Source organism: Trachurus japonicus, chromosome 11 (genome assembly GCF_045865225.1).
Source record: "Trachurus japonicus isolate A0001 chromosome 11, Traja_1.0".
Classification (NCBI taxonomy): domain Eukaryota; kingdom Metazoa; phylum Chordata; class Actinopteri; order Carangiformes; family Carangidae; genus Trachurus; species Trachurus japonicus.
The window spans coordinates 25912171-25939235 of record NC_140917.1 but is presented as its reverse complement, the minus strand read 5'-3'; the positions used below and the strand labels follow the sequence as shown (position 1 = coordinate 25939235).

The following is a 27065-nucleotide window of genomic DNA, read 5'->3' as shown; positions in this document are numbered from 1 at the left end:
CGTTGCCCCTTCAGGAAGTATAGGCTATACGCCCTCCAAAGGTACAGACTCAAAATCTGGACTGACTGTGATGCAGCCTATGCATGGAACATGCAAATTTATACAGGGAAGCTAGAGGGAGGACCCCCTGAGAGAAACCAGCGGACCGAACATGGGTGGTGCTGGATATGTTGCAGGGCCTCAGTGGCCACAACACCTACGATCTCAATCAGAGTTTGGTTCTCTTGTTTATTTCCATTGTTTTTATGTAGGCTACCTGTTTTTGCTCTACGGCTTTGATTAAGATAACGGTGAAAATCAATTGAGAATATCAGTTCAAAATAATAAACATCAATGAAAACATAGTTTGATTTCAGTGTGTCATAGATAAGCATGAATTACGTATGCTACCCAAGGCTTTATTATTGTGGAATTTTTACATATAACTTTATCACAAAAAATGAATGACACTTCCATTTGTACATGTAAATGTGATCTAGCAGAGATTTATTGCAAACATTAATCATGTAGGCTGTGTCTATATTGTTTGGAATTGAGATAAAGACAATATGTTGGAGTTTTTTTTTTATGTAGGCTACATTTTTATTTCTGTATTGCTTTAAAACCAACAATAATGTCCTGAGTCATGGAAAACAAAGAAAAACTCCAAGGCACTCTCCTGAGTTTGAAAAAAATCCCTTTAATTAATCTGGCATTGTCACAATGACATGTTTAAAATGACTATGACGCGTTTCGACATCAAACCTTCAGATAACTCAGATAGGCTTGGCCATAACCCACCCCGCAGGTAAAGGCTGAATAAAGAAAAAACAATAATCAGCATAGATACATTTCAAATGCATAAAGGGTGCAAATAATAATAATACAACAATAGATACTGGATAAGATACAAAAATCAATACAACAAAGAGAAACATAAATACAATCATGGACTAAATCATACCAGGACCAATCCAAGGGTTAAGCAGAGCTCACAGAAAAACAGATAAGTCTAAAAGTCTTCATTTAAGCCTGGTTTTGTAGCCTGCAGTTTATGGATCCAAAAAGCTTCCCTTTGATTCCCAATGTCCTGGGTTAATTTGACCTGAACAGTACCAAAGGGTCCAAAAAGTGAACATAATACAAAGGTTAAAACTTCATCTCTTGTTTTAATAAATTATTTTATTTACTGGCATTTTGGCAGTCGTTCCGTCATTGTGACAAGTTCCCAAAGAAGAAAGAGTTGCACCTTAACCATTACCCAAAGACTGCAAGGAAAGGTTGTCAGAGCTCCAAATGATGACAGTTATGTCACAAGAACCAAATGAACAAAATTAGCAGCGTTGTTCTCTGTTGCAAACACATGTTATTAGGGCTGTCATAGTTAACGCGTTAATCACAATGCGATTAATTAAAAAAAACAAAAACGGATTAAATAGTTTTAATCGTGGCCCATATTTTCCTCTACTGGACTGGAGTGTGGGACCTCCAGTAGGTGGCGGTAAGGCTCCTTCAAGTTGGTTGCCAACCACCATCAGATATAAACATCCTCGTCCTATTTACATAGTGTGCCATTCAGGAGGCATTTTTGCACATTTTGAGTTGTCTCATAACAAAAAAGAGTTCTGCATTTGCTCCACAGGTACTAACTTGTTGGCTATATTTTGTGTACAGATAGTTATGGCTCCCCTGGGCCAATTTATTGCATATTTCAGTTTTTTTATTGCTATTACTGCTGTGTTTGCGATAGTGCTACTTTAAGTGCTTGATGAAATACATCACACAGAATATAAAATAAAATCAAAAATGTAAATATACTGTAAAAAAAAATGCAGTATATGCATTAGGCTATACAAAGAAACTAAATGAGGTCTGTTTTGATTTAAAAACAAGTTCAATTGCCAAAGACATTTCTCACTTTCTTATGTAACGGAGGTCCGCAGGTGTGCCACAGTCACGACACGAGGTACCAGTAAGGAGAAGTGACAGGTTGTGGCGGTAGCGGTACTTCAAGTAAACTCACTCACCCATAAAACACGTGCTAACCAGTTTGTCAAGCGGTTGTCAACCTTTTGGTGAAACGGTTAGCATCATCGCCTGCGGTGCGGGAGGCTGCGGGTTCGATCCTCGCTTAGGGCAAGTCCGAACCAAACAACATCGGTCACACTTACACGACAAAAAGTTACAAAATATTTGAACTGTCACAGAAAAAACGACAAAAAAACATGATCTTTCCCTGAATTTAGATCATGTGCCTACAAACTACAGACACTTATTCATATGTTGTCTTTGAATATTTTTGCACATTTTCAACAAAACATATTTGCCATTACAGTTTGGTTGTATGGTGGGACTACAATTTGTAGAAAACACGACCTTCTAACAAAAAGGGCATTGGAGGAAGTTAAAATAATGCTGCTCATATTAATGCAATTAACAGAAAGAGAAAGGCATAAATTACCATCCTCTATAAAAATTGATTTTCTTTCTCTGGTGAAGTTCCTCAATAACTTTATATTCATGTGTTCCAGGATGAGGTCCAGTTCTCAGGTTTTTGTTGTGGAGTACTTCAAAATAATGATCCCAGTTTCCATCACTGTCTGCACCAAACCCGAAGACACTGATCTGAGAAAACAAACATTAAACAGAAGAATTTAAGGTATTGTTTTTTCCATTTCAAGTTTTTTTTAGTAGCTTGCTCATTTAAAGCAGAAGTAAGCGATCCGGTCGTTTTGGCTAATGCTGCGTTCCAGGTAGGCTTTTGAAACCGTAAGTTACAGCTTCAAGTCACGACTTACTGCTTTGTAGCGTTCCAGGCAACCCGCAACTCGTGTTTCTCCGACCTGTTGCCTGTGAAAGTGCACATGGCCACTCGTAACTTCCGACCCGCGAACTCGCACCAGATTGAACTGGTATGACTTCACAGGTCGGAAAAACACGAGTTACGGGCTGCCTTGAACGCACCATAACTTCTTCCCCCACTGGTCCGACCTCCCATTGGTTCGACCTCCCGTTACTCCGACAAAATCAACCACAAGTCGGACCAATAGGAGGTCGAACCAATGGGTGGTCCCGTTAGTTCGAACTGTCATCGCTACTTTGTGACAAGCTCTTCCATTGACACGAGCATACAGCTTTCTCTCACTCTCTCTCTCTCTGTGAGAGAGAGCAAAATAACGAGAATTACTGAAAGAGAGAGAGCTCTCAGAAACACACAGAAACGCACATCACACACACACACGCGGCCCAGAAAGGAGTCAGATCGCGCACAACCATCATAAATGCTGATCTAGATGTGTAAACTGATAATCAAAGCCCCCCCCCCCTCCCAGAGTACAGAGTAAAAGAAATACACTTTTTTTTCTCTCCCCCCCTCCGCTCGAGCGTGGCTGAACCTGCCGGCTTGAGCTCACTTCACGGGCGCGAGCCTGCTGCAGCCGCCGCTCCTGCTGACAGCAGACTGAGAGAAAAGTTTAAAAAAAGTAAATTTCGCTTTGGTTAGGTTCAGGCAATGGAGAAAGGAGTTGGTTAAGTTTAGTAAAAAAGACCAGGTAGAGGCTAGACAGACTGGAAGCATAATGAGCGTTATATGTTATTAATATGAAGTGCTTGTTTTGCACATGATCCGTTTGATCTCAGAAAGGAAAAAAGGATCAATGCGCAGCCTCCGTTTCCTTTCTGATTGCGTCCGTCTGTCTGTTCGGAGTGGGAGAGAGAGAGAGAGAACCCAATCCACCTGTCTGTATACCTGTCTGTAGCCTAATGTAAGTTTGATTTGATATGAGTGTCAAGGTTTAATTATGGACACTAATGAGCGCGCAGCAGTGCGTAAAAGTCGTGCGTAATGACAGCTCCTCGTTGGTGAAACACAATAAACTGCACCTCTTCTTCCACGTGTGTCTTATTGACAGGTGGAGCCTATATGAATAATGACGTAGCCGGGTGGGAAAATGTAGTGCAACTGCTTACTAACGCCACCAGAGGGCGCTTTCTCGGTTTGGTGAACTGGTTGTAGAGCAGGTAAAAAGATACCGGAGGTCGCCATCTTGCCCGCAGCGGTGCGACCACACTATGGTTTTCCGAGGTTAATGAGGGTAAATATGATATAAATGTGTCTGTTTGCATGAAGTATCTAAGGGATACGTTTAAGAGTAATGCGTGTTTGCAGGCTGAAATGTTTATTGTTTATGTGGGCGTATGTGTTAGTGGTTGGCAGGTAAACGGACGACGAGAGAAACCCAACGGTTGTCGTGTAGCAGGCCGTCGTCAGTGCTGTTTGTGCTAGGCCTACGGAAAAAATGCACAAGTCAGTAACGTTATGTATTACAATACTGCACATTCGTTGTGATGTTTTGACCTGTGAATGTATGAGTGTTTAATGTGAATTTGTGGGCTCTTTGTGTTATAGGGTCGAGCCACTGTAGTTAATTCTTTGGCAAGGCAAGGCAAGGCAATTTTATTTGTATAGCCCGTTTTTACAAACAGTTTGTCTCAAAGGGCTTTACATGGCATCGTAACAACATCCTCTGTCCTTAGACCCTCACATCGACTGAGGAAAAACTCCATGGAAACCCTTTTAACAGGGAAAAATCGGAGAAACCTCAGGGTGAGCAACAGAGGAGGGATCCCTCACCCAGGACGGACAGACGTGCAATAGATGTTGTTACAGACAAGAAAACAGTTTACAGTTTGTCACAGAATGTGCGAAATATGGAAATGTTAGCAGGAGTTGATGAAGGCAGTCTCTGGTGAGGGGAGGGGGCGGGGGCGGTCAGCTCGATGGGAGGACTGGGTGGCAGACTGGTCCATGGGAAGGAAGGGGAGGCCGGTCTAACAGCAGGGGAAGGGGAGGGAGGGGGGGGGGGGGAGGGGGGCTTCTGCACTCTATTGTTGCTTATATGGACATTTTTGTACACTCTGATAGCAGTTTGTAGATTTAGTATTTTTATTTCTTTTGTACTGAACCTTAAGAAGACACGTTTTGTACTCTTTGGTGCTAGTCTACATTGCTTACTTTTGTACTCTTTTGTAATAGGATAATTACTTAAGATTTACGGACATTGTCCAGTGATTATAGCAGACTAGACAGAGTTACAGTAAGCGTCCCGTGTGCCAGGCACAGTGTGGTGTCGCTGATTTTTGTTTCTACTAGTACTGTATTTATTTTATTTGAACACCATATTCTTCTGTTCAGAATTAAAGACCCCAGAAGATATTTTTGTGTCCTGTGCTGGTTCAATTTAGCCAGGCTACAATGATATAAATGCATAGTGAACGGTAAGAATGGAGAGTTGGACTAATGCTAGTTCAGTTCGAACTAATGAGGACCTCCCATTAGTTCGAACTCTCATTACTCTGATTGTCGGACCAATGGGAGGTCGAACCAATGGGAGGTCGGACTAATGGGAGGTCGGACCAGTGCCATGGACCCGGTGACGTCACACACCAAATGCCGCCCTTTCCCGTGTCAGTTGGTGACGTATTTTTTGTGGGACACCAGATCTGTAGTCCGCAGAGCGTCGTCACACTAAATACATTCTTCTGTTGCCGTTTTACGATAAACTGCTGATTTCTCGGCATGAAACGTGATGTTTTAAACAGGTAGAGGTCATATTTTTTTCTCATGGCACAATTCAAACGGATCACGAAATAAAACTTGGACTCCCGTTCATTTGTATGGAGACTTTTTTCGAATTGAGGACCCATGGCGCCGTTACTTTCTGCTTCCGCTTCGGCACTCTATAACTTTAAAAAATATGTAGACTTTCAACTACAGTAGTACAAAGCATACTGTCAAGTTTTGGATTTGAAAATAAAGGAAATGTTCCGGTGCCCGCTGTGAGCAGTCCCGCCAGTATATCCCTTACATTTTAAGACAGGTGTACAAGAAAGCTAAAATCACCACTTGTCAACCACTTATAAACTACAGTTGGCTTTATGCACAGCTGCACTACTTCCTGAACTTCAGCCAGCTCCTTTGTTTATTGGACAAACTGATTAATCCAGGTGTGCCTGACCTGGAGAGTCAGATAGAACCTGGACAGATAGAGAGAGTCCAGATAAGTGGAGGGAGTCACCTGTTGAGTAACGCACTTTTCCTTATATTGAAAGCCTTGTTGGAATGATGGGACGATGGCATGTCGGAATGGTGGGATGTCGGAATGAGCATGTAATGAGCAGTAAAAACTCCATTGTAAGCATCCCTTTATAGGCCTATGTGTCAGGTCATTTAATCTAAGAATGTACCATATTCTTGTATAATAAAAATTAATGTCTAAGGCTCGTTAGAAAAAGTGCAATACATAATCACTCATTCACAGGTTCTTGTTTATTTTCTAACTAACTCACTCCTTGGTACTCCTCCACACAGGCAGGCTCCACGACATATCAGACCGCTGTTAGGCTATTTGGATCAGCGGTGTGTGGAAGAGGCGGAGTGATACAGCACGTCACTGATCCTGCCTGTGTGGAAGAGTAACGAGAAGTTCCAGAAAAAAAAAGAAAAAAAAATTCAAACCAGTTGATGTATTGTAGATTTTTTATATTGCACTTTTGAAGTGGTGTATAATTTTGAGACCGGACTTCTCGTAGGCGGCAAAAATACTGACTGAATAACGACTCTGGGAGAGCTGATGAACTGAACAATTTCTTTTTGAGATTGGAGGTTCAGGATTGCTCCTCAAATGCAAATGAGATTTTGGATTCTGTAATGCTCACTGACAGATGTGAGCTTTTATTCACACCTCAGCATGTGGAGAATGTTTTCAGTAAAGTTTGTAAAAAGGAAGTCTACAGGTCCTGATGGCTTATCTGCCTGCGTATTAAAGCAGAAGTAAGCGGAATATTTGTGTTAATATAAGTCTTAAATAGTTCTATCTTCCGACAGCAATCAGAGTGTTTGGTCTGAAACACGGGTCTGTCAGTCACTCTGCTCTGCTGTAAGCCGAGGAGAAAACTTTCCTTGTATCCTACAACCTTTATCCAATGAGGAGAGGGAACGGCATAAAGGGGCGGTCCTCTCTGTGTGTGCAGCCAAGGGATGCGCGTGAATGTGGTGACGTAGGGACGAGGGCAGGGACTGCTAACTCCATCGGCTGACAAGAAGTTAGCCAAAACCACCGATCGCTTACTTCTGCTTCAAACAGCTGTTCCAGTGAACTCTCAGTACCTTGGTGCCCCATTTTCCAACGCACTCTCCACAGCCACACAGTACCAAGTCTGTGGAAAAAGTCTATCATTGTGCCAGTTTCTAAAATTTCATCCCCAACTGGAAACAATGACTATAGCCTAGACCTGTTTCATACTGAAATGCTTCGAGCATTGTGAACATGCTGAAATCTGATATCTGATCTGAGTGTCTTGATCCCTTACAGTTTGCTTACAGACGAGGTCTTGGCACCGAGGACACAGTTATCACAGTCACCCACTTACAGTAATTAACAAGCACTTGGAAGATCCAAAATCATACGCACAAGTTTTATTTGCTGACTTTAGCTCTGCTTTTAATGCAGTTTAACTCTACCTGATCACGCAGAAACTAATCAACATGAAGGCTGATCCTTTTATCATTGAATGGTTTTATTATTTTTGAACAAACAGGACCCAGCAGGTCAGAGTAATCAGTTCCCACAGGTGTGCCCCATGGGTTGTGTCAACTCCCCTGTACTTTTCACACTGTATACCAACGAGTGCAGAAGCTCAAATTTTCAGACAACACCATCATTTTGAGTCTGCTTCATATCCATGTCTGCCCCTCTGTATACTTCAGGGAGATAACCACCTTTAAATCCTAGTGTGATGACAGCTTCCTTGTGATTAACAAAAAATAAAACGAAAGAAATTATCTTTGACCCAAAAGGAATTATTGCTAATGACCCTGTGATTGGAAACAATGAAATTGAACAGGTGTCCTCATACACAAGTAGTATGAGCAGGGCCGGTTCTAGGCAGGCATATATGAGGGGGCAGTCAGAAATGTGAAGGGGGCACCATGTGAACACATCATGCTCCAGCACTTTTTTTTTCTCTGTGCTTATAGTAACTTCATTGAATTGGGTTGTTGACTATGTGTCCAACCCCAACCTGGAGAAGTGGATTGCACTTTGTCAGACCTCTACCTTCAGACCTGTCCAACTAGGGGCCGGGGGGGCAACCAGGGTCTTAGAGCCCAAATTTTTTACTGTCGTAATGCAAAGAGCCACATTATATGGGGGGTTAGGGGTGCATATACCTGAAGATGCATTGCAAGCCCAGAGGGGGTGAAAAAGGTAAGTAGCTAAACCCCTGTAGGGGGGTCTGGGGGCATCCCCCCCAGAAAATTTTTGTGATTTTAAAATGTGAGTGAAGCATTCTGGTGTACTCTGAGAGGAGGAGGGGGGTCTACTATGGTCAAGATTTACAAAACTGAAAGGTAGTCTTATGAATACTAAAAAAAAAAAAGAAAAAGGAACAGGACATGCAGATTTTTGTGCTACTGCTGATAATTTTGTCAATTTGTAGGGGCAGATTACATTAGATTATTCTTCTTTCTGCTCCCTTTTGTTGAGATTTGGGAGGTTTTTGTTTTTATTGTAGCTTTGTTAAAATGCAAGATCATTTTTCTGACATTTTTCTGAGCTATCTCGCTTTCTTTCCCCCGCCCTCCGCCCGTTGTCTTCGTTGTCACTTTGTTGTCGCTCCACAGAGCGCACATGGCTAATTAATATGCACGTGCTGACCATATATGGTTGTGTCTAGACGTTCCGGGGACGGAGGTGAGTTCACGTGCGCAACTGCGCACCATTCTTGGATCCAGTTTGATTAATCAAAGTGAAATTGCGGATAGTTGTGCACGCACAGTTTGATAGATCTGAAAAAGGCCTAAGCAAAACATTTAGTAGCAGCAGTTTTACACTGCTTACTTACAGTTTTGATAAATGAGGCCCCAGGCCCTAAGCCCAGAGCCCAGACGCTCACAGATGCAGCTTCTCCGCGGCTCATCCGCGGCGCTGTCCGTGGTGCTGAAGGTGACAGGTTAACTTGACAAACAAACTGCAGCATAGTTCTGTTTGTTTATCATGTGTGTTAGTTTTGTTTGTTTAAGATTAAGAACATCACCCCCTCATCAAACCGGTGATAGGCATGCTGAAAAGAAAAGAGAGAGAGAGACGCGCCTGGGTATCGCAGCTGTAAAAAAAAAAAAGAAAAAAAAAAAAGACTACGCGTCGGATTAGCGGTATCAAAAAGTGTCGGACTATCGGCATGTCTAGATAGAGGGATGTCTGAACCCCCAACTTAACTTCTTTCTCTTTGGTAATATACACATTTTTTGAGTATATTAAAATGTGCTTTCTCAACTTCTAAAATTTGGATTTGAGGGGGCAAGACATTTATTTGAGGGGGCACTGCCCCCTCTTGCCCCTGCGTAGAGCCGGCCCCGAGTATGAGGACAGAGGCTCCACTCTCTTAGCAGGCTGCGGCTGTTTGGGGCCTGCACAGAGGTAATGCTAACTTTTTACAATGTTGTACTAGCCAGCATAATTAGATACGGCATGCCAGTGTGGTATGGTAGCCTCGTAAACCAGCCGCTCCCGGAAATGCAATTCATTTCATTTCTGAGGGAGAGTCTGGCCTCATCCCCGTTGTAAGCGTTTGGCCTGAAACCCTCAGAAGGCCGAGCCAATCAGCGTCGCCGCTGTGATTGACACAGTATGTTGGCCAATCAGGGACCGACTGGTGCAAAGCCCCGTCACTACACCAACTTGCTGATTGGCTGAATAGGGTTGTCTGTCAACGCTACTACTCCCGCCCAGCTCCCGCCCACCCCAGACGCTTACAGGGGGAATGAGGCCAGACTCTCCCTCAGAAATGAAATGAATTGCATTTCCGGGAGCAGCTGGTTTACGAGGCTAATGGTATGGCTCCCTCACAATACAATGCAAGTCCAAACTCCAAAAAATGGTGACATTAGCCATGAAGATAGTGGGGAAACACGATTATTTACATCCTCACCAGGCAGTGTATGAGAGTGATGTAGAACAGACAAACTAACAGAACTGACTCTTTGTGACTCTTCATACACTCTGCTCTCTGAATATGAAATGCTGCCTTCAGGGAGGCGCCTCAGAGCTAGATGCAAAAGTAAGAAAAGTACAGGCCTAAGTAGACTGTCTTTTGTCCCCACATCCATATCTCTCCTCAACAAACTGAACACCTTGCATGTTGATCAGCCTTCCCACCCCTGTCTTTCCCACTAGGGCTGTGGGGAGGCTCATTGCTGCGGATCCAGACGGTTGTGGCTCAATATCCAGCCAAGATCCCCTTGCCTGGCACACCCCACTCCTCCGAACCCTGTTCCCTCCATACCACCACACTGCATCTGCTGACTCTGCTGCATCTCCCTGTCAGAGGCAGAACTAGCTACTATTGTCATTGGCCACTGCAATGTATGATTTTAATATTATAGTAAGTTTTTTTCTTTTATGATGTTCTTAACATGGTTTTATTTACTACAGTCTTTTTCTCCTTTTTTCTATGTATTACATTTAGCTCTGACTGTCTTCCATGATGTCTTGGTCTGTAATTTTATTGCACAAGCACTGACCAGACTGATTTTATGTATCATGTGTGTCATGTATGTTCTGTATGTCATGTATGTGGATGATGTAAGTGATGTCTCCCTGTCCATGAAATGTTTGCTATGCAACAAAGAGGCACTATGGGCCCAAAACAAATCTCCCCTACAGGACAAATAATGTTACTTTAAAGGAGCATTAACGCAAATCCAAATTCTTAATTCGGCCACTAGATGGAGCAAGTGGCGGAGCATATCACAAATGGGCGTCTCTCCTCCATACATGTTATGCTTTATGGTATTTAAAAATCAGCTGTCAGAGAGAGAGCAGCCTCGTTTGGTGATAAGACGAACAAGTTCTAAAACATGCAGGTTTTCTGTAACATTATAAGACATTAAGTACCAATTATGAATAGCAGATGCTTATCTGTCAGTTAGTAAACACAATGATATTGAACCTACCTCATCACACAGGTACATGCTGAGAGCCACAGTCAGAAAGCCAGTGGATGGATATCTGCCTTTCTTCTGAAGCCAGCTTTCATGAACGTATTTCATGAAAGCTGGACTGAGGATCATCACCTGTTATGAAGCAGAATCAGCCTTCATTCTGACACTTACAGGTATGGACCATTCATTTTTGCACAATACAACATCGTTCTATTGCTAGATAGGCTATCTACAGAGCAAGACATTCAAGTTAAAATACTCACCAGATCCTTGTTAGGGTTTGATTTGGCAGCAGTATTTTTTCTGTTGGGGGGAGCATTCATTTAGAATACATTAAGTATTGTTTCGCTATCATGACATAAAACCCATTTAAAATGGTCAAAATGCTAATTATACACTTAACTTGATAAGTAATAAAATATATGCATGCAGTTACTTTTAGGTTTTAGGTTTATTTACATTAAAGCAGAAGTAAGCGATCCGGTCGTTTTGGCTAACTTCCTGTCAGCCGATGGAGTTAGCAGCCCCCGCCCTCGTCATGGATCTATTGGTCCTCGTCCCTACATCACCACATTCACGCGCATCCCTTGGCTGCACACACAGCCCTTCATGCCATTCTCTCTCCTCATTGGATAAAGCTTGTAGGATACAAGTATACAAGAAGTTTTCTCCTCCGCTTACAGCTGAGCAGAGTGACTGACAGACCCGTGTTTTGGACCAAACACTCTATGTAAGTGATTGCCGTCGGAAGATATAACTATTTAAGACTTATATTAACACAAATATTCCGCTTACTTCTGCTTTAATAAAGAAAGAGAGTATCCTTAGACACTCACCCTTGATTGAATTTCTGGAGAAGCCATAGTAAATCATTAATCTTGAATGGAAACAGCACTAGATGAGTGGTGCTGTTCAAAGCAACAGCGCTTTCTGGATACATCACATGATGAGTTGTTCTGCTCCCAACATCTGCTTCATAACCTTTGGTACGCCCATGGTTCATTCTGCATAATACAAGGGAGGACATATTTAACATCATGCCATCACAGGTCAGTTATATGGTGACTGAGGGTTACATTCAAAGGAAATCCCCCAAAAATAAAATAAAAACAAATTGCTCATGTTGAAAAGAAGCTGACTGAATTTTAGGTGTTTCTGTTGAACTTCACAGGACCATTTATCTGAATTTGGCAACAACATCACTCACACTATAATTTATAAAGGCACTAATGTTGTTGTCATTCAATGACAAAACACACACAGGGATTTCTATAATTCTGAAGCTTTACCTTATTATGATATCATGGTAATCTACCAGAGGTCCATAATGGGATCTCTTCAGATTAGCAGAGTTGCCCACCACAGCACAAGTCCTGCAGCGGTCAGGGCTGCCTTCTACAACATCTGGAGTGGGTGGGAACGTCTCAAACAAGCTTTTCACTGTTGCATTGTAGAAATTAAAGTTGCGCCTTTCAATCTGTAAAGCCTGACACAGTCAGAACAACATGAAATGCAGGGTTAGATAACAGATGTAGAGACTAGTTTATACAGCACATCATTATTTTTATTATTACTGAAATAAGAAAGTTGTAGCTTTCCGTGAAACTAACGAACAAAACATTAGAACATTAGCACTGCGACAGCATGATATTAATGCAACAAGGAGCGGCCTCAATGAGCTGTTAAAAGTACAATAAACAAAGCAATACAATGTTATATGCATTGAGAAATTCGCCGAGCAGAGAACAGAGGGCTCTAATTTCATGATGCAGCGCAAGGTAACGCAGCACACGCATTGGTAATTTTGTTCAGCGCAATACCATGCTTAACGAATTTGGCAAATTGGTAGACCGAGGTGAGCCAAGATGGGTGTGGTGGTGCAGCAGGGGGAGGTGTTGACACTGTCACACTGAATCAGCTTGGTGCAGTGACAATTTTGTGTCAAAAGGCTACGCTGAAAACTCCAACCAGGTCTACTCTCGGCACAAGGCGTAGCGAAGCTGGTCTGGTACAATGCGCACACGTCACCAAAACCTCACAGGCAGGTTTCCAGAATGACAGGCACATTTCGATGCAATCAATAATCACAACCACAACTCAATGCAACGATCTGAACCAGCACATACATATCTATATTGATTGTCCCGTCACATCTTATGTCAGATCAAAGGCTTTTGTCACACATAATGGAAACTCAACCTGACTGAATTAAAGCAGAAGTAAGCGATCCGGTGGTTTTGGCTAACTTCTTGTCAGCCGATGGAGTTAGCAGTCCCCACCCTCGTCCCTACGTCACCACATTCACGCGCATCCCTTGGCTGCACACACAGAGAGGACCGCCCCTTTATGCCATTCTCTCTCCTCATTGGATAAAGGTTGTAGGATACAAGGAAAGTTTTCTCCTCGGCTTACAGCAGAGCAGAGTGACTGACAGACCCGTGTTTCAGACCAAACACTCTATGTAAGTGATTGCTGTCGGAAGATAGAACTATTTTAAGCAGTACTTAAGAACTTTCAATTTTGGTTGAGTTTGGCGGCGCCAGTGGCCCAAAGTGGTAGTGTTTTGCCTGAAGGAAGACTCCATCTCCCATGAGCACCAGCACATAGCGCCGTAAACATCCTGATCTCCTGGTGCATGGAAATTAACAGAAGACGTCCAAACTAAGTTTCTGTTTCCAGCGGATAATTTCACAGTAAACATATATACACAATCCGACGGAAAGGTGCCGCATTGCTGCTCCCTCCTCGTCGTGACTCGTGAAAGTGAAACTTCAGTGAGAGCCGGGTTCCTACCATGCTCCTCAAAGCTCCTTAGTGCCAGTGAAGGCGATACAGACCCTCTCAGGCCATGACAGAGGTGTCATTCAACCTGTTGTAAGTCCATGTATCATCACAAAAGTTATGAAAATATTATATGAAGGTTGAAAAGTTCCTTAGTGTTGGTTTAAGACTTATATTAACACAAATATTCCGCTTACTTCTGCTTTAACACAGCTGAAACTGTGATGCAAACTAATGAGAAAACTAAAAACAAACTGTCATCTCTCTCAGCCAAACACAAACAGCCAGATAATGAATATATTCTGCATCTCTCATCTCAAAAGAAAAAGAGAGACGCTCGGCAACGCATCCTTTACGCTTCTGATTCCATCCCCATTACACATAGTATTTGTTTATGTTGTGATCTGTGCATACTACTCATCTTTGTTACACAGGGTTTAAATATAGGTTACTAGATGTGAACCCACACAGGCCTTCTCCCCTCCCTCTTTGCTACTTGCTCCGGTAGGAGGGACGGGAGGTCCATTTCCATTCTTCGTAATAGAGGCGGTGTTCGAGACTCAAAAAGTTCCTATGGCTCCTTTCTAGACCCACCTACGGAGCAAATATACAGTATTTGCTGCCGCTAGGGTGCAGCTAGATTTCTAGGCTAGCACTTCATATTAATAACATATAACGCTCATTATACTTCCAGCCTGTCTAGCCTCTACCTGGGCTTTTTTACTAAACTAAGCAATTTTTTTTCTCCCTCAGTCTGCTGTCAGCAGGAGCAGCTGCAGCAGGCTCGCGCCCGTGTGGACTCAAGCCGGATTCAGCCGCGCTCGAGCGGAGCGGGGTAGAGAAAAACAAAAGTGTATTTCTTTTACTCTGTGGAGATCTCCCTCAACGGAGTCTGGGAGAAAGCAAGTGGGACAGACCTGCCCAGTCCCTGAGCAGCGCACGTTTCACAGACAAGCCACAACACAGAGTGTAAACAACGTCAGCCGGTTCAGCACCTTGGACAGCTGTTGGCGGGACGTTCGGAACATTGGGCCTCATTCACGAACCGTTCTTAAGAACAAATTTGTTCTTAAGTCCTACTTACGAAGTTTTTACGAAAATTGTGGCATTCATGAATGTTTTCTTATCCAGAATTTGTTCTTAACTAAGAACAAAATCTACGAACAGTCAGGAGTATACTTACGCACTTTTAAGTGCTGAGACTTCTGCAAAAATAACCGATTATAGTGTTTTCTTCTGTTCTGCAGTTGTATGATATTATATGATTTGAATAAGAATTATTTTCTTATCTTTTATGATGTTTTTAATAATCATATATAATAATAATTGACAAATCATTGCAGTCTCTTAAAAAACATTATAGACACTTAATTCATATCAGTTTTGTTGTGCGCAACATACAGCTGCCGATATGATTTTTTTTCCTAATTGCGGGCTGCAACAGTGCACTTACTGCAAGTGTTCACACTACACACAACTGTTTTTTTTTTCATATGTGATAATATGATGATATTTATGATGGCACACGTGAGAGTGTGGTCTCTCTGATAACAACCGAAGAGCTGCATCCACGGCTGACGCTACTAAATATAGCCTAAATATAAATATAAATATATAAACTAAATATAAGCCTTTTGTTCTTTGTTTCATTCCTGCCGCAGTAGCGCCACTTCACTACTTAAGTTCTTTTTACGTTTGGAGTCTGGTGCTCCCTCCCAGATTTTCTTTTGAGCTTTCTTTCTCTCTTCACCTTCTCTGCTCAGTGCCTGTGGGTGCTGTGTGCACACGGCCCTGCAGTCTCATGCCCTTTTACGGGCATTGATGGGGCTGTTACCTATTCTAATCATATGTTAATTAGACTCACCTGGTACACGCCCTCAACTTACGAGGAGTTGGCATAAGAACACAGCTGCGAACAATTCTGAGGCTTACGAACGCGTTGATGAATCTGACGTAGGGTTTTCTTAAGGAACTTCTTAAGAACAACTTAAGAAAGAATCTAAGAAGGTTCTTAAGAAGATATTGGTGAATGAGGCCCAATGGCGTTTCGGAGTGGGGGGGTTTCGGAACAGCAATGTGTCGGAATGGAGGGCTGTCCCCGCTGCTCCCAGACTGCGCCTGATCTACGAAACTAGAACCCATTATGTTACACTGACTAGATATTCAGGGACCAGAAAAAGTTAGGCATGATAATACATACAATACAATACATATCTGCTCATTAAAAACATGTCGATACTAGCATACAGGGAATTGCAGTAGTCTCATCGAGGAGTAATAAAAGCATATCGATGGCCAAAATGCAAAACCTCCTATCTGCAAAAATTACTTTTTTGAGAAAACTAAAAAAAACGTATTATTTTCTTGCAGAATGCTATTTGTCAATGGTATCCAATGCATGATACACTGTTTTTGGACTATATTACTATTATTACATATTAACAATACCGACCAGTATTGGTGCCTTACAAAGTGCAGATAGAAGGTTTTTCCCTACTTTTCCTGGATCATTTTGCAGATAGGAGCTTTTGCGCTTGGTGCAGGTTGGAAGAGGTTCTACAAAACAATGCTCTAAATTAGGTTAATTATGAAAAGTTACTTAAAAATGAAACTAAGTTTGTGTTCAGGTAAAAAAAAGTGGGCCAGTTTAGGTAATGTAATGTGGGGGGTCAGATATAGCGTCTTTTGCACACACATCCATAACTTTCACACTTCCCCCAAAATCCTGCCAAAATACTATAAAAAATAAATAAAATAAAATAAAACATTTAAGTGTGACAAATCTGCAAGAAAGTAAGAAATTTGGAAGAGGGCAATACTTTTTCACTGCACTGTATTTAATGTAGAGGGAACAATACCTGATGGCTGAAAAAAGGCTGAAAGCCACAGGACTAATCTGTCCTGCTGGTCAGCGGTGTAAGGCTCAACCAGCCTCCTTTCATAATAAAAAGTCTAAGTCTACTTTATATAATTGTGGGTCATTTTGATGTAATTATGTATAGCTAGAGGGGTCCAAAGTGATGCATAGTTAAACTAACTGTGATAATGAATTTTTTTTGCATGGGGTGAAAGAAATTCAAGAACAGATGAAAAAACTAATAATTGACACCTGTACATGTCTGAAAAGTGTTACAAAGACATTTCTAAAGCTTTGGGACGCCAGTGAATCACGGTGAGAGGAGCCTTTATCCACTAAAGGAGAACGCTAAGCTTAGAACAGTGGTGAAAACCTTCCCTAGATGGCTGCCATACAATAGAAAAATAAAATAAAATAAACATTTAATTGTGACAAATCTGCAAGAAAGACATCCGGAAGGGGGCAAATACTTTTTCACTGCACTGTATGGAGAGGGAACAAATACCTGATGGCTGAAAAAAGGCTGAAAACCACAGGACTAATCTGTCCTGCTGGTCAGCGGTGGCTCAACCAGCCTCCTTTCATACAGTAGCCTAACTAATAGGTCTAATAATAATAATAAAAAGTATAATTGTGGGTCATTTTGATGTAATTATGTATAGAGGGGTCCAAAGTGATGCATCGTTTTTTGTCAAGAATGTGAACATTTTCCACATAACCCCCCCCCCCCCCTTGTTAAATCATGAACTAACTGTGATAATGATTTTTTTTTGCATGGGGTTAAAGAAATTCAAGAACAGATGAAAAAACTAATAATTGACACCTACTGGTCTGGAAAGTGTTACAAAGACATTTCTAAGTAGAGCACCGGCCCCATGTGTTCAGGCTAATAGTCCTCACTGCAGGCGACCCCGGTTCAAATCCCGCGCTGAGTGGCCCTATATCCTGCGTGTCATTCCCCCCCTCTCTCCCTCCCATTTCCTGCCTCTCTCAACTATCCTGTAAAAAAAAAAAAGTGATGTAATTATATACAGGTACTTGCTAACTACTAGCTAGAGGGGTCTAAGTTGAAAACCCTGGCTACGGCCCTGTCCTTCAGGGGAAATGTTTAAAATATTCAACTCTTTAATTGTTATCAGATGTTTAAGTTTACTTACTTAAGTCCTTACAAATGACATGCTAAGATTTAAAGGGATAGTTCACCATTTTGGCAAATTCGCCTATAATCCCTATTGTCATAGGGGTAGGTACATGTTATTTTTTTGATATTTGTGGGGTAGAGACGCAAGGTGCTAAGGGAACACAATGAAGGTGAACGGTACAGGTCCTCTGTCCCTCAAAACCCATCAAATACACAATCCAACCATCTTTGTCCACCTCTCATGGATAAGTTGTGAGCTGCACATTCACCACGCAATGAAATAATCATGTAACATTACGTGACAGAGTTGTTTTCGAGACAAATGCATAGCCAGATCTACAGACACCGCTGCTGGGCAGAGTGATTTCAAAAATGTAGTTTAATTGTGTTCACTGAGCAGCTCACGTCTCTGCCCCGCAGATCTCAAAACATACACCGATAATTAAAGGGGATGAACCTACTCCTATGACTATAGGGATTATGGTGATAGGGAAATTTGCCAAAATGTTGAACCATCCCCTTAAATGGGAAATTCCTGAAATTCAGTGTCTTTGCTTTCTTATGCAGTGGAAATGAACATGGTCAAGTTTTCTATAATGGTTAGTGATTGCATTACTAAACAATGACAAAGAGTACTGGATGTAAATAAACTCTGTAGAAGGGAGTTTTTCCTCAGTTGATGTGAGGGTCTAACGGCAGAGGATATTGTTCTGTATATAAATGAACTTGTCTTGCCTAATAACATTGTTTTCAACTCAAAACATTGCATGGAATACTGTATTTATTATTTTATTCAAAATCCTCCAGTAATACAACAAACTGAACAAAATACCATTCACATGGTGACTACAATTTACTCCTGCAAAAAAGAAAAAGGGTTAGATGATTGGATGCTAAATTAAATTAATTTTGCATCCAATCAGGTGAATAGGTACTGATTCAAATGAAGCCCTGCCCCATAGGTTAACCTGTTCAGTGGATGCTCGAGCACCAGAGCACCCATGAATTGGCACCTATACCTAACATAACACTGAATTGGCAGGAATTTCAAGGAATAGCTCACCATTTTGGCAAATTCGACTATTGCCATAATCCCTATATATAAATAGGGGTGTTTGTAGGGGAAAAAACAAAACAAAAAACATTTGTTGACAATTAAGGACTTGAATATTTCAAACATTTCCACATGAATAATTGGTCCTATATTAATACATACTTAATATATTTCTTATATAATCAGAATTGTAATTATATGTCTACTGTAGCAATTTGATTTTACACATTCATGTTTATTTGATGTATAAAAAACATAATAATCGTAAACGTGAATCCTACCAAGAAAATCTATAATTGTGACAGCCGTCTTGAATCTATCTCTTTGTAAGCAGAATCTTACTAATACAGTTGTATTATGTAGAAATTTTAAACACTGAACTGTCTGCCATGGTGTTGCAATGTTGATCAACAATTAACAATGGATCATGATGATGACGTTCAGCATGACAACCTTAAACCACAAGTTCAAAATGCTCAACACCAAAACCTCCTATCTACATGCAGATAGGAGGTTTTTACCTAGCAATAGTTAGGCTAACAAACACGATATTTACAAAATAATACTTATTTAGTATGCTCAATTATGCAAATTATGCAATTATGACATTCTACAGTGCTGTTTCAAGCATTATTTCCTCAGATTTCGATAAACTCACCCTTTTGATGTGCTAAAAGTTTCACCACTGGGTGCTAATATGCTATCCTGCACGATTCAGACTATTCTTATCATTAACTTGACAAAGATACTATCAAATACTTCACTAGTACGGTTGGAAGACACGTCTTATTTAGAAAACAATGGATTATTACAATCTGACAGAAATTTAGACACAACACAGACATCCCAAATTCCAGCTAGGGCTGCTGCTGTGGCAGACAGGAGGTTTTGCACTTCAAAATTTTCCCAGCAAACCTGATAGGAGGTTTTGGTTAGGTGACTTTTCTGTCACAATTAAGGGCAGGGTTATCTTGCAAACAGACTAAATAGGAGGATCCTTCCCTGTTCTCATCATTTTAAGTGAAATCCACAATTCGGAAGTTTTGCAGATAGGAGGTTTTGCATTTCGGCCATCGATATCAAGATGGTAGAGATGCCTTTGTCTCTGCATGCAGTCGTCGCAAGTGCTAATTTGCTTAACAAAATTTAAATCAGTATCAAAAATAACCCAAAGGTTCCTGGCAGAGGAGTGGCAATAGGAGGACAGGGGACCAATGGCGCTGTTAAAATCAACTATATCACTGTGACTGTTAAAAAGATAATTTCAGTTTTTTCTGTGATTTAGTTTAAGTAAGTTCTGGTGCAATAATGTTAGGTAATTGGTTGCTGATGTGAAAATCTTGCTATTTCTTATTGAATGCTACCATGGGCTAATGGTTAGGGTTGGGATTTTTTTGTTGACTCTTTATTCAGTTCATACACTTTCACAGGTGTTAGAACACCTTGCAGAATGAAAAATAGAGAAAAGCATGTATTTTGTTGTTGAAATCATTTAAAAACATAGTTTCTTAAGTGTATGGGATTTTTTTAAGAGAAAATAGATAGATAGATAGATAGATAGATAGAGAGATAGATAGATAGATAGATAGATAGATAGATAGATAGATAGATAGATAGATAGATAGTACTTTATTGATCCCTTTGGAGGTTACCCTCAGGGAAATTGAGGTTCCAGCAGCAGCACAGCACCGATCATACATTAAAAAGGCACAGATAGATATAGAATATAAAAAAATATATAAAAAAAAAAATATATATATATATATATATAAAAGATAAAAGATAAAGTGCAGTCAGGGCTAGAACAACAGTAATAAATACATGTATATAAATACATCAATCTTAATCTAAATTAATCTAACTTTTCCTAAATGTTTTCCCCACCACCCCTCCCCCTTCCCCCCAGTGCAGAGTTATAGAGCTTGATTGCTCGGGGGACAAAAGAGTCCTTAAGTCTGTTTGTCTTGGTTCTGGGGAGAAGCAGCCTTCCACTGAACCGGCTTCTCTGTGAACTGATGACAGTGTGCAGAGGGTGGCTGGCATCATCCATGATAGCCAGCAGTTTGTTCAGAGTTCTCCTCTCAGCAACTGTCACCAGGGAGTCCAGTTTGCTGCCGACCACAGAGCCAGCTCGCCTGATCAACTTTTCCAGCCTGTTGGAATTCCTCTTTGATGCCCCCCCCCCCAACACACCACAGCATAAAAGAGAACACTGGCAACCACAGTCTGATAAAACATGCCCAGGAGTTTCCTGCAGATGTTAAAAGAACGCAGCCTCCTCAGAAAGTACAGCTTGCTCTGGCCCCTTTTGTACAGGTGGTCTATGTTGCATGACCAGTCCAGCTTGTTGTCCAGCCACACCCCGAGGTACTTGTAGTTGCCTACAATCTCCACCTCGTCGTCCCCGATCGACACTGGACGTGGACGTGGTCTGGACTTCCCAAAGTCTATGACCAGCTCCTTGGTCTTTGAGGTGTTGAGCTGTAGATGGTTTCTTCCGCTCCAGGCAACAAAGTCACTTATCAGGCTCCTGTACTCATCCTCTCTGTCATCCCTAATACATCCCACAATGGCCGTGTCGTCGGCAAACTTCTGGATGTGACACAGCTCCGAGCTGTTGCCGAAGTCTGAGGTGTATAGGGTGTAGAGGAGAGGGGCCAGCACTGTCCCCTGTGGTGCTCCTGTGCTGCTGACCACAGTGTCAGATGTGATGTCCTTCAGTCTGACATACTGCGGTCTGTTGGTGAGGTAGTCAGAGATCCAGGATACCAGGCAGGTGTCCACTTGCATCCTTGTCAGCTTGTCCTGCAGCATAAGGGGCTGGATGGTATTAAAAGCACTTGAGAAATCCAGAAAAAGGATCCTCACTGAGCCACTTCCCTTATCCAGGTGGGAATAGGTGCGATGTAGAAGATACAAGATGGCATCCTCCACACCAACAGCTGTCCGGTAGGCAAACTGTAAGGGGTCCTGGGCATGCTGCACTTGGGGTCTGAGGAGACTGAGGAGGAGCCGTTCCAGTGTTTTCATCAGCTGTGAAGTGAGTGCTACTGGTCTGTAATCATTCAGCTCGCTGGGCCGGTTCTTTTTTGGAACTGGAACGATACAGGATGTTTTCCATAATGTAGGCACTTTACCTTGCTGGAGACTGAGGTTGAAGACATGCTGGAGTGGCTCACCCAGTTCAGCAGCACAGGCCTTAAGCAGCCGAGGGGACACCTTGTCTGGGCCTGCAGCTTTCCCTGGGCGAAGCTTCCTCAGTTCCCCCCTGACCTGGTCTGAGGTTATGCAGGGAGAGAGCTGTGGGGAAGGAGTGGGGGTGCGGGGGGGGACAGCATGGTTGTCGGGGTAAGGGCACATTGGGGGGAGGGGGGGCGGCAGCAGTGAGGGTGGGGGGATCGTGGGCTGGTCAAACCGATTAAAAAAGATGTTAAGTCTGTTTGCCTCCTCCACTGTCCCCCTTGCTGTTGTTACAGACCTCGTCTTGTGGCCCGTGATGGTATTAACACCATCCCAGACCTCCCTCATCTGACCCGCACTCAGCTTTTGCTCCACCTTCCTCCTGTAGATGTCCTTTGCCTCCTTTAGACATTGTTTCACCTCCCGCTGTGCTGTTTTTATTGCCTCCCTGTCCTTGCTCCTAAAAGCCACCTTCTTCCTGTTAAGAACAGCTTTAACCTCTTGAGTAACCCAAGGTTTGTTGTTTGGGTAGCAGTGTACAGTCTTGGCAGGGGCAACCACGTCCAAGCAGAAATTTAAATAATCTGTCAGACAGTGTGTCTGCCCCTCCAGGTCCTCACCGTGAGATTTCAGCAGCACATCCCAATCCGTGGCTTCAAAGCAGTCTCTCAGGGCGTCTTCCACTTCAGGTGACCACTTCCTGATGGTGCGTGTTGAAGTGGACTGTCTTTGTACCAGGGGAATGTACTGTGGCTGTAGGTGGACCAGGTTATGATCAGACTTCCCAAGAGGAGGGAGAGGGGTGGCTCTGTATACATCCCTCATGTTGGTGTACAGTAGATCAATCGTCCTGTTGTTCCTCGTGGGACAGTCCACAGCCTGATGGAAAGCAGCCAAGGTGGAGTCCAGGGTCGCATGATTAAAGTCCCCAGAAATGATGATGAACGCCTCTGGGTACTGTGTCTGCAGCCTTGCTGTCACTGTATAATATAATAATAATAAACTTTATTTGTATAGCACCTTTCAAAACACAGTTACAAAGTGCTTTACAGATCAAGTAAAAATAACATCGTCATCACCAACAATTAAAAAAAAAAAAACATAAAACCACACAAACCTGATCTGCTTTGCAGAATGAGATAAAACAGTCAGGTTAAAGGCATAAAACAATAATCATATTGACAATAGAGCAAATACAATAGATGGAGTACAAAAAATAAAAACAATAAAATAAAAACAATTAAAACAATAAGGGGGCAAACACCAGAGCTACTCTAAAAAAGCCTTCCTGTAAAAGTAGGTTTTAAGACCTGACTTAAAAGAGGGCAGTGAATTTGCTGACCTTAGCTCCTCAGGCAGGGAGTTCCACAGCTGTGGGGCTCTAATAGAAAATGCCCGGATGGATCTTCTCACAGGCAGTGGGTGCATCGGCGCTTGGGGGGATGTAAACACAAAGCGCAATCACGTGACTGAACTCCCTCGGTAGATAATATGGCCGCAGGCTAACAGCTAACAGTTCCAAATCCTTGCAACACAAGACGTTTTTCACAGTGACATGTCCTGGGCTACACCAGCGGTTGTTGACATAAATGATGAGCCCCCCACCTTTGCGTTTTCCGCAAGCGTTTGCGTCTCTGTCGGCTCTTACCGCAGTAAAACCCGGCAAGTCCACGTTAGCGTCCGGTATCAGGTGAGTTAGCCACGTCTCTGTGAAGATGTACAAACAGCTCTCTCGGTAGATCCGCTGGTTGTTGAGTGCAGACAGCTCGTCGATCTTGTTTGGCAGCGAGTTAACATTCCCCATTGTGATGGTGGGGATCGATGGTTTAAACCGCCTCCGGTTGTTCGCTAGCCTAGCCTTTAGCTTAGCACCAGCCTGACAGCCTCTGTACCTCCTCTTCAGTTCTGCCGGTATGTGGTGTCGGACTCCGTCTTTTGCCATTGTCTTTAGAGCCAGCAATTCCTCTCCAGCATAAACAAAACGACGACTTCTTGATGTAAAGTTAGAAATATCCATGTCGAGGAAGGAAAACAAAAGAAGAAGGAGAAAAAACACTTGGTGCTGTGGAGCAACTGGAAAGGCTGCCATCTCTACAGCGCCATCTTGCCTGCTCTGTGATGTAGAGCGTGCACGCTAAATGGCCACTGTTAAAAATTTCATTTTTATTAATGACTAATAATGATGGTAATTAGTTGTTCTGTGGAATAAACTGATGAAGAAAATGAGGGCAGAGAACCCAGTGTAGCCTAGTTCCTGCTAAAAGACACTCAATCTGTCTCCAGACTCATCACCAGTAAAACAGGAGGAACATTTTGCTGTGTTTTGAAGGGATAGTTAACCATTTTGGCAAATTGGCCCATTGTCATAATCCCTATAGCAGTAGGTTCGTTTACTTGTCGGTGCGAGCTATTTTTACGCTACTGAGGCTTATGGGATTTCTTGGTTTCCCTCATCAAATACACAATCCAACAACACCAAAACGCTCTCGTGGACAAGTTGTGACCTGCACATTCACCACACTATGAGATAACAACAGAACGTTATGAGATATAAATACAGAGACTGCTTGCCGGAAAACTGCCCCTGACGGGAACGCACATCAGATGTTTTGCATGAATTTACCTCGAAAACAACTCTGTCTCCTAATGTTCCATTGTTATCTCATAGCGTGGTGAATGTGCAGGTAACTTGTCCACGAGAGCTTTTTGGTGTTGTTGGATTGTGTATTTGATGAGGGAAACCAAGAAATCCCATGAGCCTCCATAGCTTAGCTCTGAGCAGCTCGCAGCTCTGCTCCGCCGTTCAAAAAATAGCTTGCACCAACAATTACAGCTAACAAACCCACTCCTAAAACTATAGGGATTATGGCAATGGGCCAATTTGCCAAAATGTTGAACTATCCCTTTAAGGAGAAGTTGACATTTACCTTCCACCAAATGAAATCTTCCTCTGAGATTGCACTTTTTCCTGACAGAAAGGGCTTAGGAGATGAGGTGATACGTTCAGTAAACCAGGGATCGCCGTCTGTTAAACACTTGGGACACGAACAAACACGTGACTCATCAGAGCCGAGGGAAAATACAGACACATTCCACAAGTGGCTGATGAGCAGGGTGACTGCAGCAATGGACAGCAGGAATGTGACAGCCTTGATTTTTTTAATCCCAGCAAGCATCTTGGCAGTTGGAGAAGAAATGTTATCTGTGGATACAACCAACAATGACAGGTACAAGTGAGTTGATATCAAATTTATAGCAGAACATAAAACTAGAAACTCAGGCTGGACATGTTGTGGACAGCAACAGCAGTGACGCCACAGGCTTTTATGTAAATCTGTTGGTGCAATGTATTACACCCTTTTCCAGCAAAAGTCAGGAAAACAAGAGAAACGATTTCAAAGAGGTGGGGCGGAGGGGGGGTGTTTGAGTGCTCGTGGTGGAAACAAAGGAGTAAATCCAGGTGTTGCGGGGTGCTCTTGAAGTTGAAAAAGTGTTTGAGAGACGAAAAAAGCACAAGGCTTGCTTCAGGCACTCACACGCAAGGAGACAAGGTGATGCGTAAAAAGCCTTTAATTAATCAGGGTATGGATACAAAAGAACGTTTGGCATGTCCTCATTGTCTATAAACATAGCCCTTATTATTATTCTTTGATTATATATTATTTGATTATAAATAATTTTTGACTACTATATTCTTTGGTTGATACGCACAATGTAATGGTTTACCTGTATTAATTTATCATTTATCGTTTTTGATTAGCAGCCAGCCATTGGCCCACCCACAGAGTCTATCTAAGAGACTCCCACCTGTGACTCTGATCCTTGACCCACGCCCTGAAGAAGACCGTGTCGGTTGAAACCGGTCGGTGTTCTTTTGTATCCATACCCTGATTAATTAAAGGCTTTTTACGCATCACCTTGTCTCCTTGCGTGTGAGTGCCTGAAGCAAGCCTTGTGCTTTTTTCATCTCTCAGAAAAGAGAAAACTTCAACTTAAGGACTCAACAGCTGAGTCATTCTCCAGTTCTGTATTCAAACACTATTCAAATTGTACCGTACAGTAGCCTAAATGTAAATATAGAACATTGCTTCTACAGGGAATAATAACGTTAACAATGATCATCTAAGAAAGAAGGAATCAAGTAAAAGTAAACGAAAATGTGATGTTAAGGCTTAGAAACAGCATTAGACAAGACAGTAGTGAGAATAGTACAAGAGTATTTAATTATATACATACATACATTACATATTAAAATATAGTTTATTCTATGAAAAAAAATATATCACTGTAGACAGTTTACTGTATTGCCAGACAACAGGATAAAAGCTATAAAAAAAAAGAAAATAAAAATAGTTCATGAATCATGGTGGCTTACCTGTTAGAGTGCACTGGCATTAACTTGCATCTGTTCGTCAGCTCACCTGATTCCAAAACGGAATTCCATCTGATTGGATGCCACTTCCCTGTTGCAAACCAACAGGCATGACTGTATTTAGCCAATCAGGCAGACCGGAGAGAGAGGAAAAAAATAGCAAGAGAGAGAGATATAGAGATGGAGGTTTATTATAGGGCTGTGTTGGGACAAATAACACTTGGCAGAGAAGGTGAACAGTGTAGGTGGTCCTTTGTTTGTGTTATTGTTATTGTGTCATTGTTCTGTGGGTGTGTAGCCATGACCAGACTCTACTACGAAGCAGGATTTGAGCTTATCGAGGTAACTTCAGGGTTAACACTGGGTAAAAAAAGTACTACGTACTACGACAGTGGTTCACTTCTTGCTGGGATACATCTCCATGGTAACTTATGCTGAATGGCTAACCTGGTCCGGAGCAGATTATGTTCCAGATTGAGATCGCCGGGTAGAAGGGTTAGGCAAGGCAAGGCAAGGCAATTTTATTTGTATAGCCCGTTTTTACAAACAGTTTGTCTCAAAGGGCTTTACATGGCATCGTAACAACATCCTCTGTCCTAGACCCTCACATCGACTGAGGAAAAACTCCATGGAAACCCTTTTAACAGGGAAAAATCGGAGAAACCTCAGGGTGAGCAACAGAGGAGGGATCCCTCACCC

General features: G+C 42.2%; 1 protein-coding gene and 1 pseudogene across 2 annotated transcripts in view; both read right to left on the bottom strand.

The window, feature by feature from the left end:
* Window positions 1-27065, bottom strand: part of LOC146978930 (lactose-binding lectin l-2 pseudogene) — a 451990-nt pseudogene that overhangs the window by 40929 nt on the left and 383996 nt on the right. The gene's annotated exons all lie outside the window — the stretch shown is intronic.
* LOC146978943 (CMP-N-acetylneuraminate-beta-galactosamide-alpha-2,3-sialyltransferase 1-like) lies at window positions 2392-25178 on the bottom strand. Its single transcript, XM_085792007.1, has 6 exons — window positions 24922-25178; window positions 12271-12467; window positions 11818-11985; window positions 11245-11284; window positions 10994-11113; window positions 2392-2604 (listed from the first exon to the last, which is right to left on the bottom strand). Exons 1-6 carry the CDS (start codon window positions 25168-25170, stop codon window positions 2437-2439), a joined length of 942 nt encoding a protein of 313 aa, XP_085648133.1. The 5' UTR covers window positions 25171-25178; the 3' UTR covers window positions 2392-2436.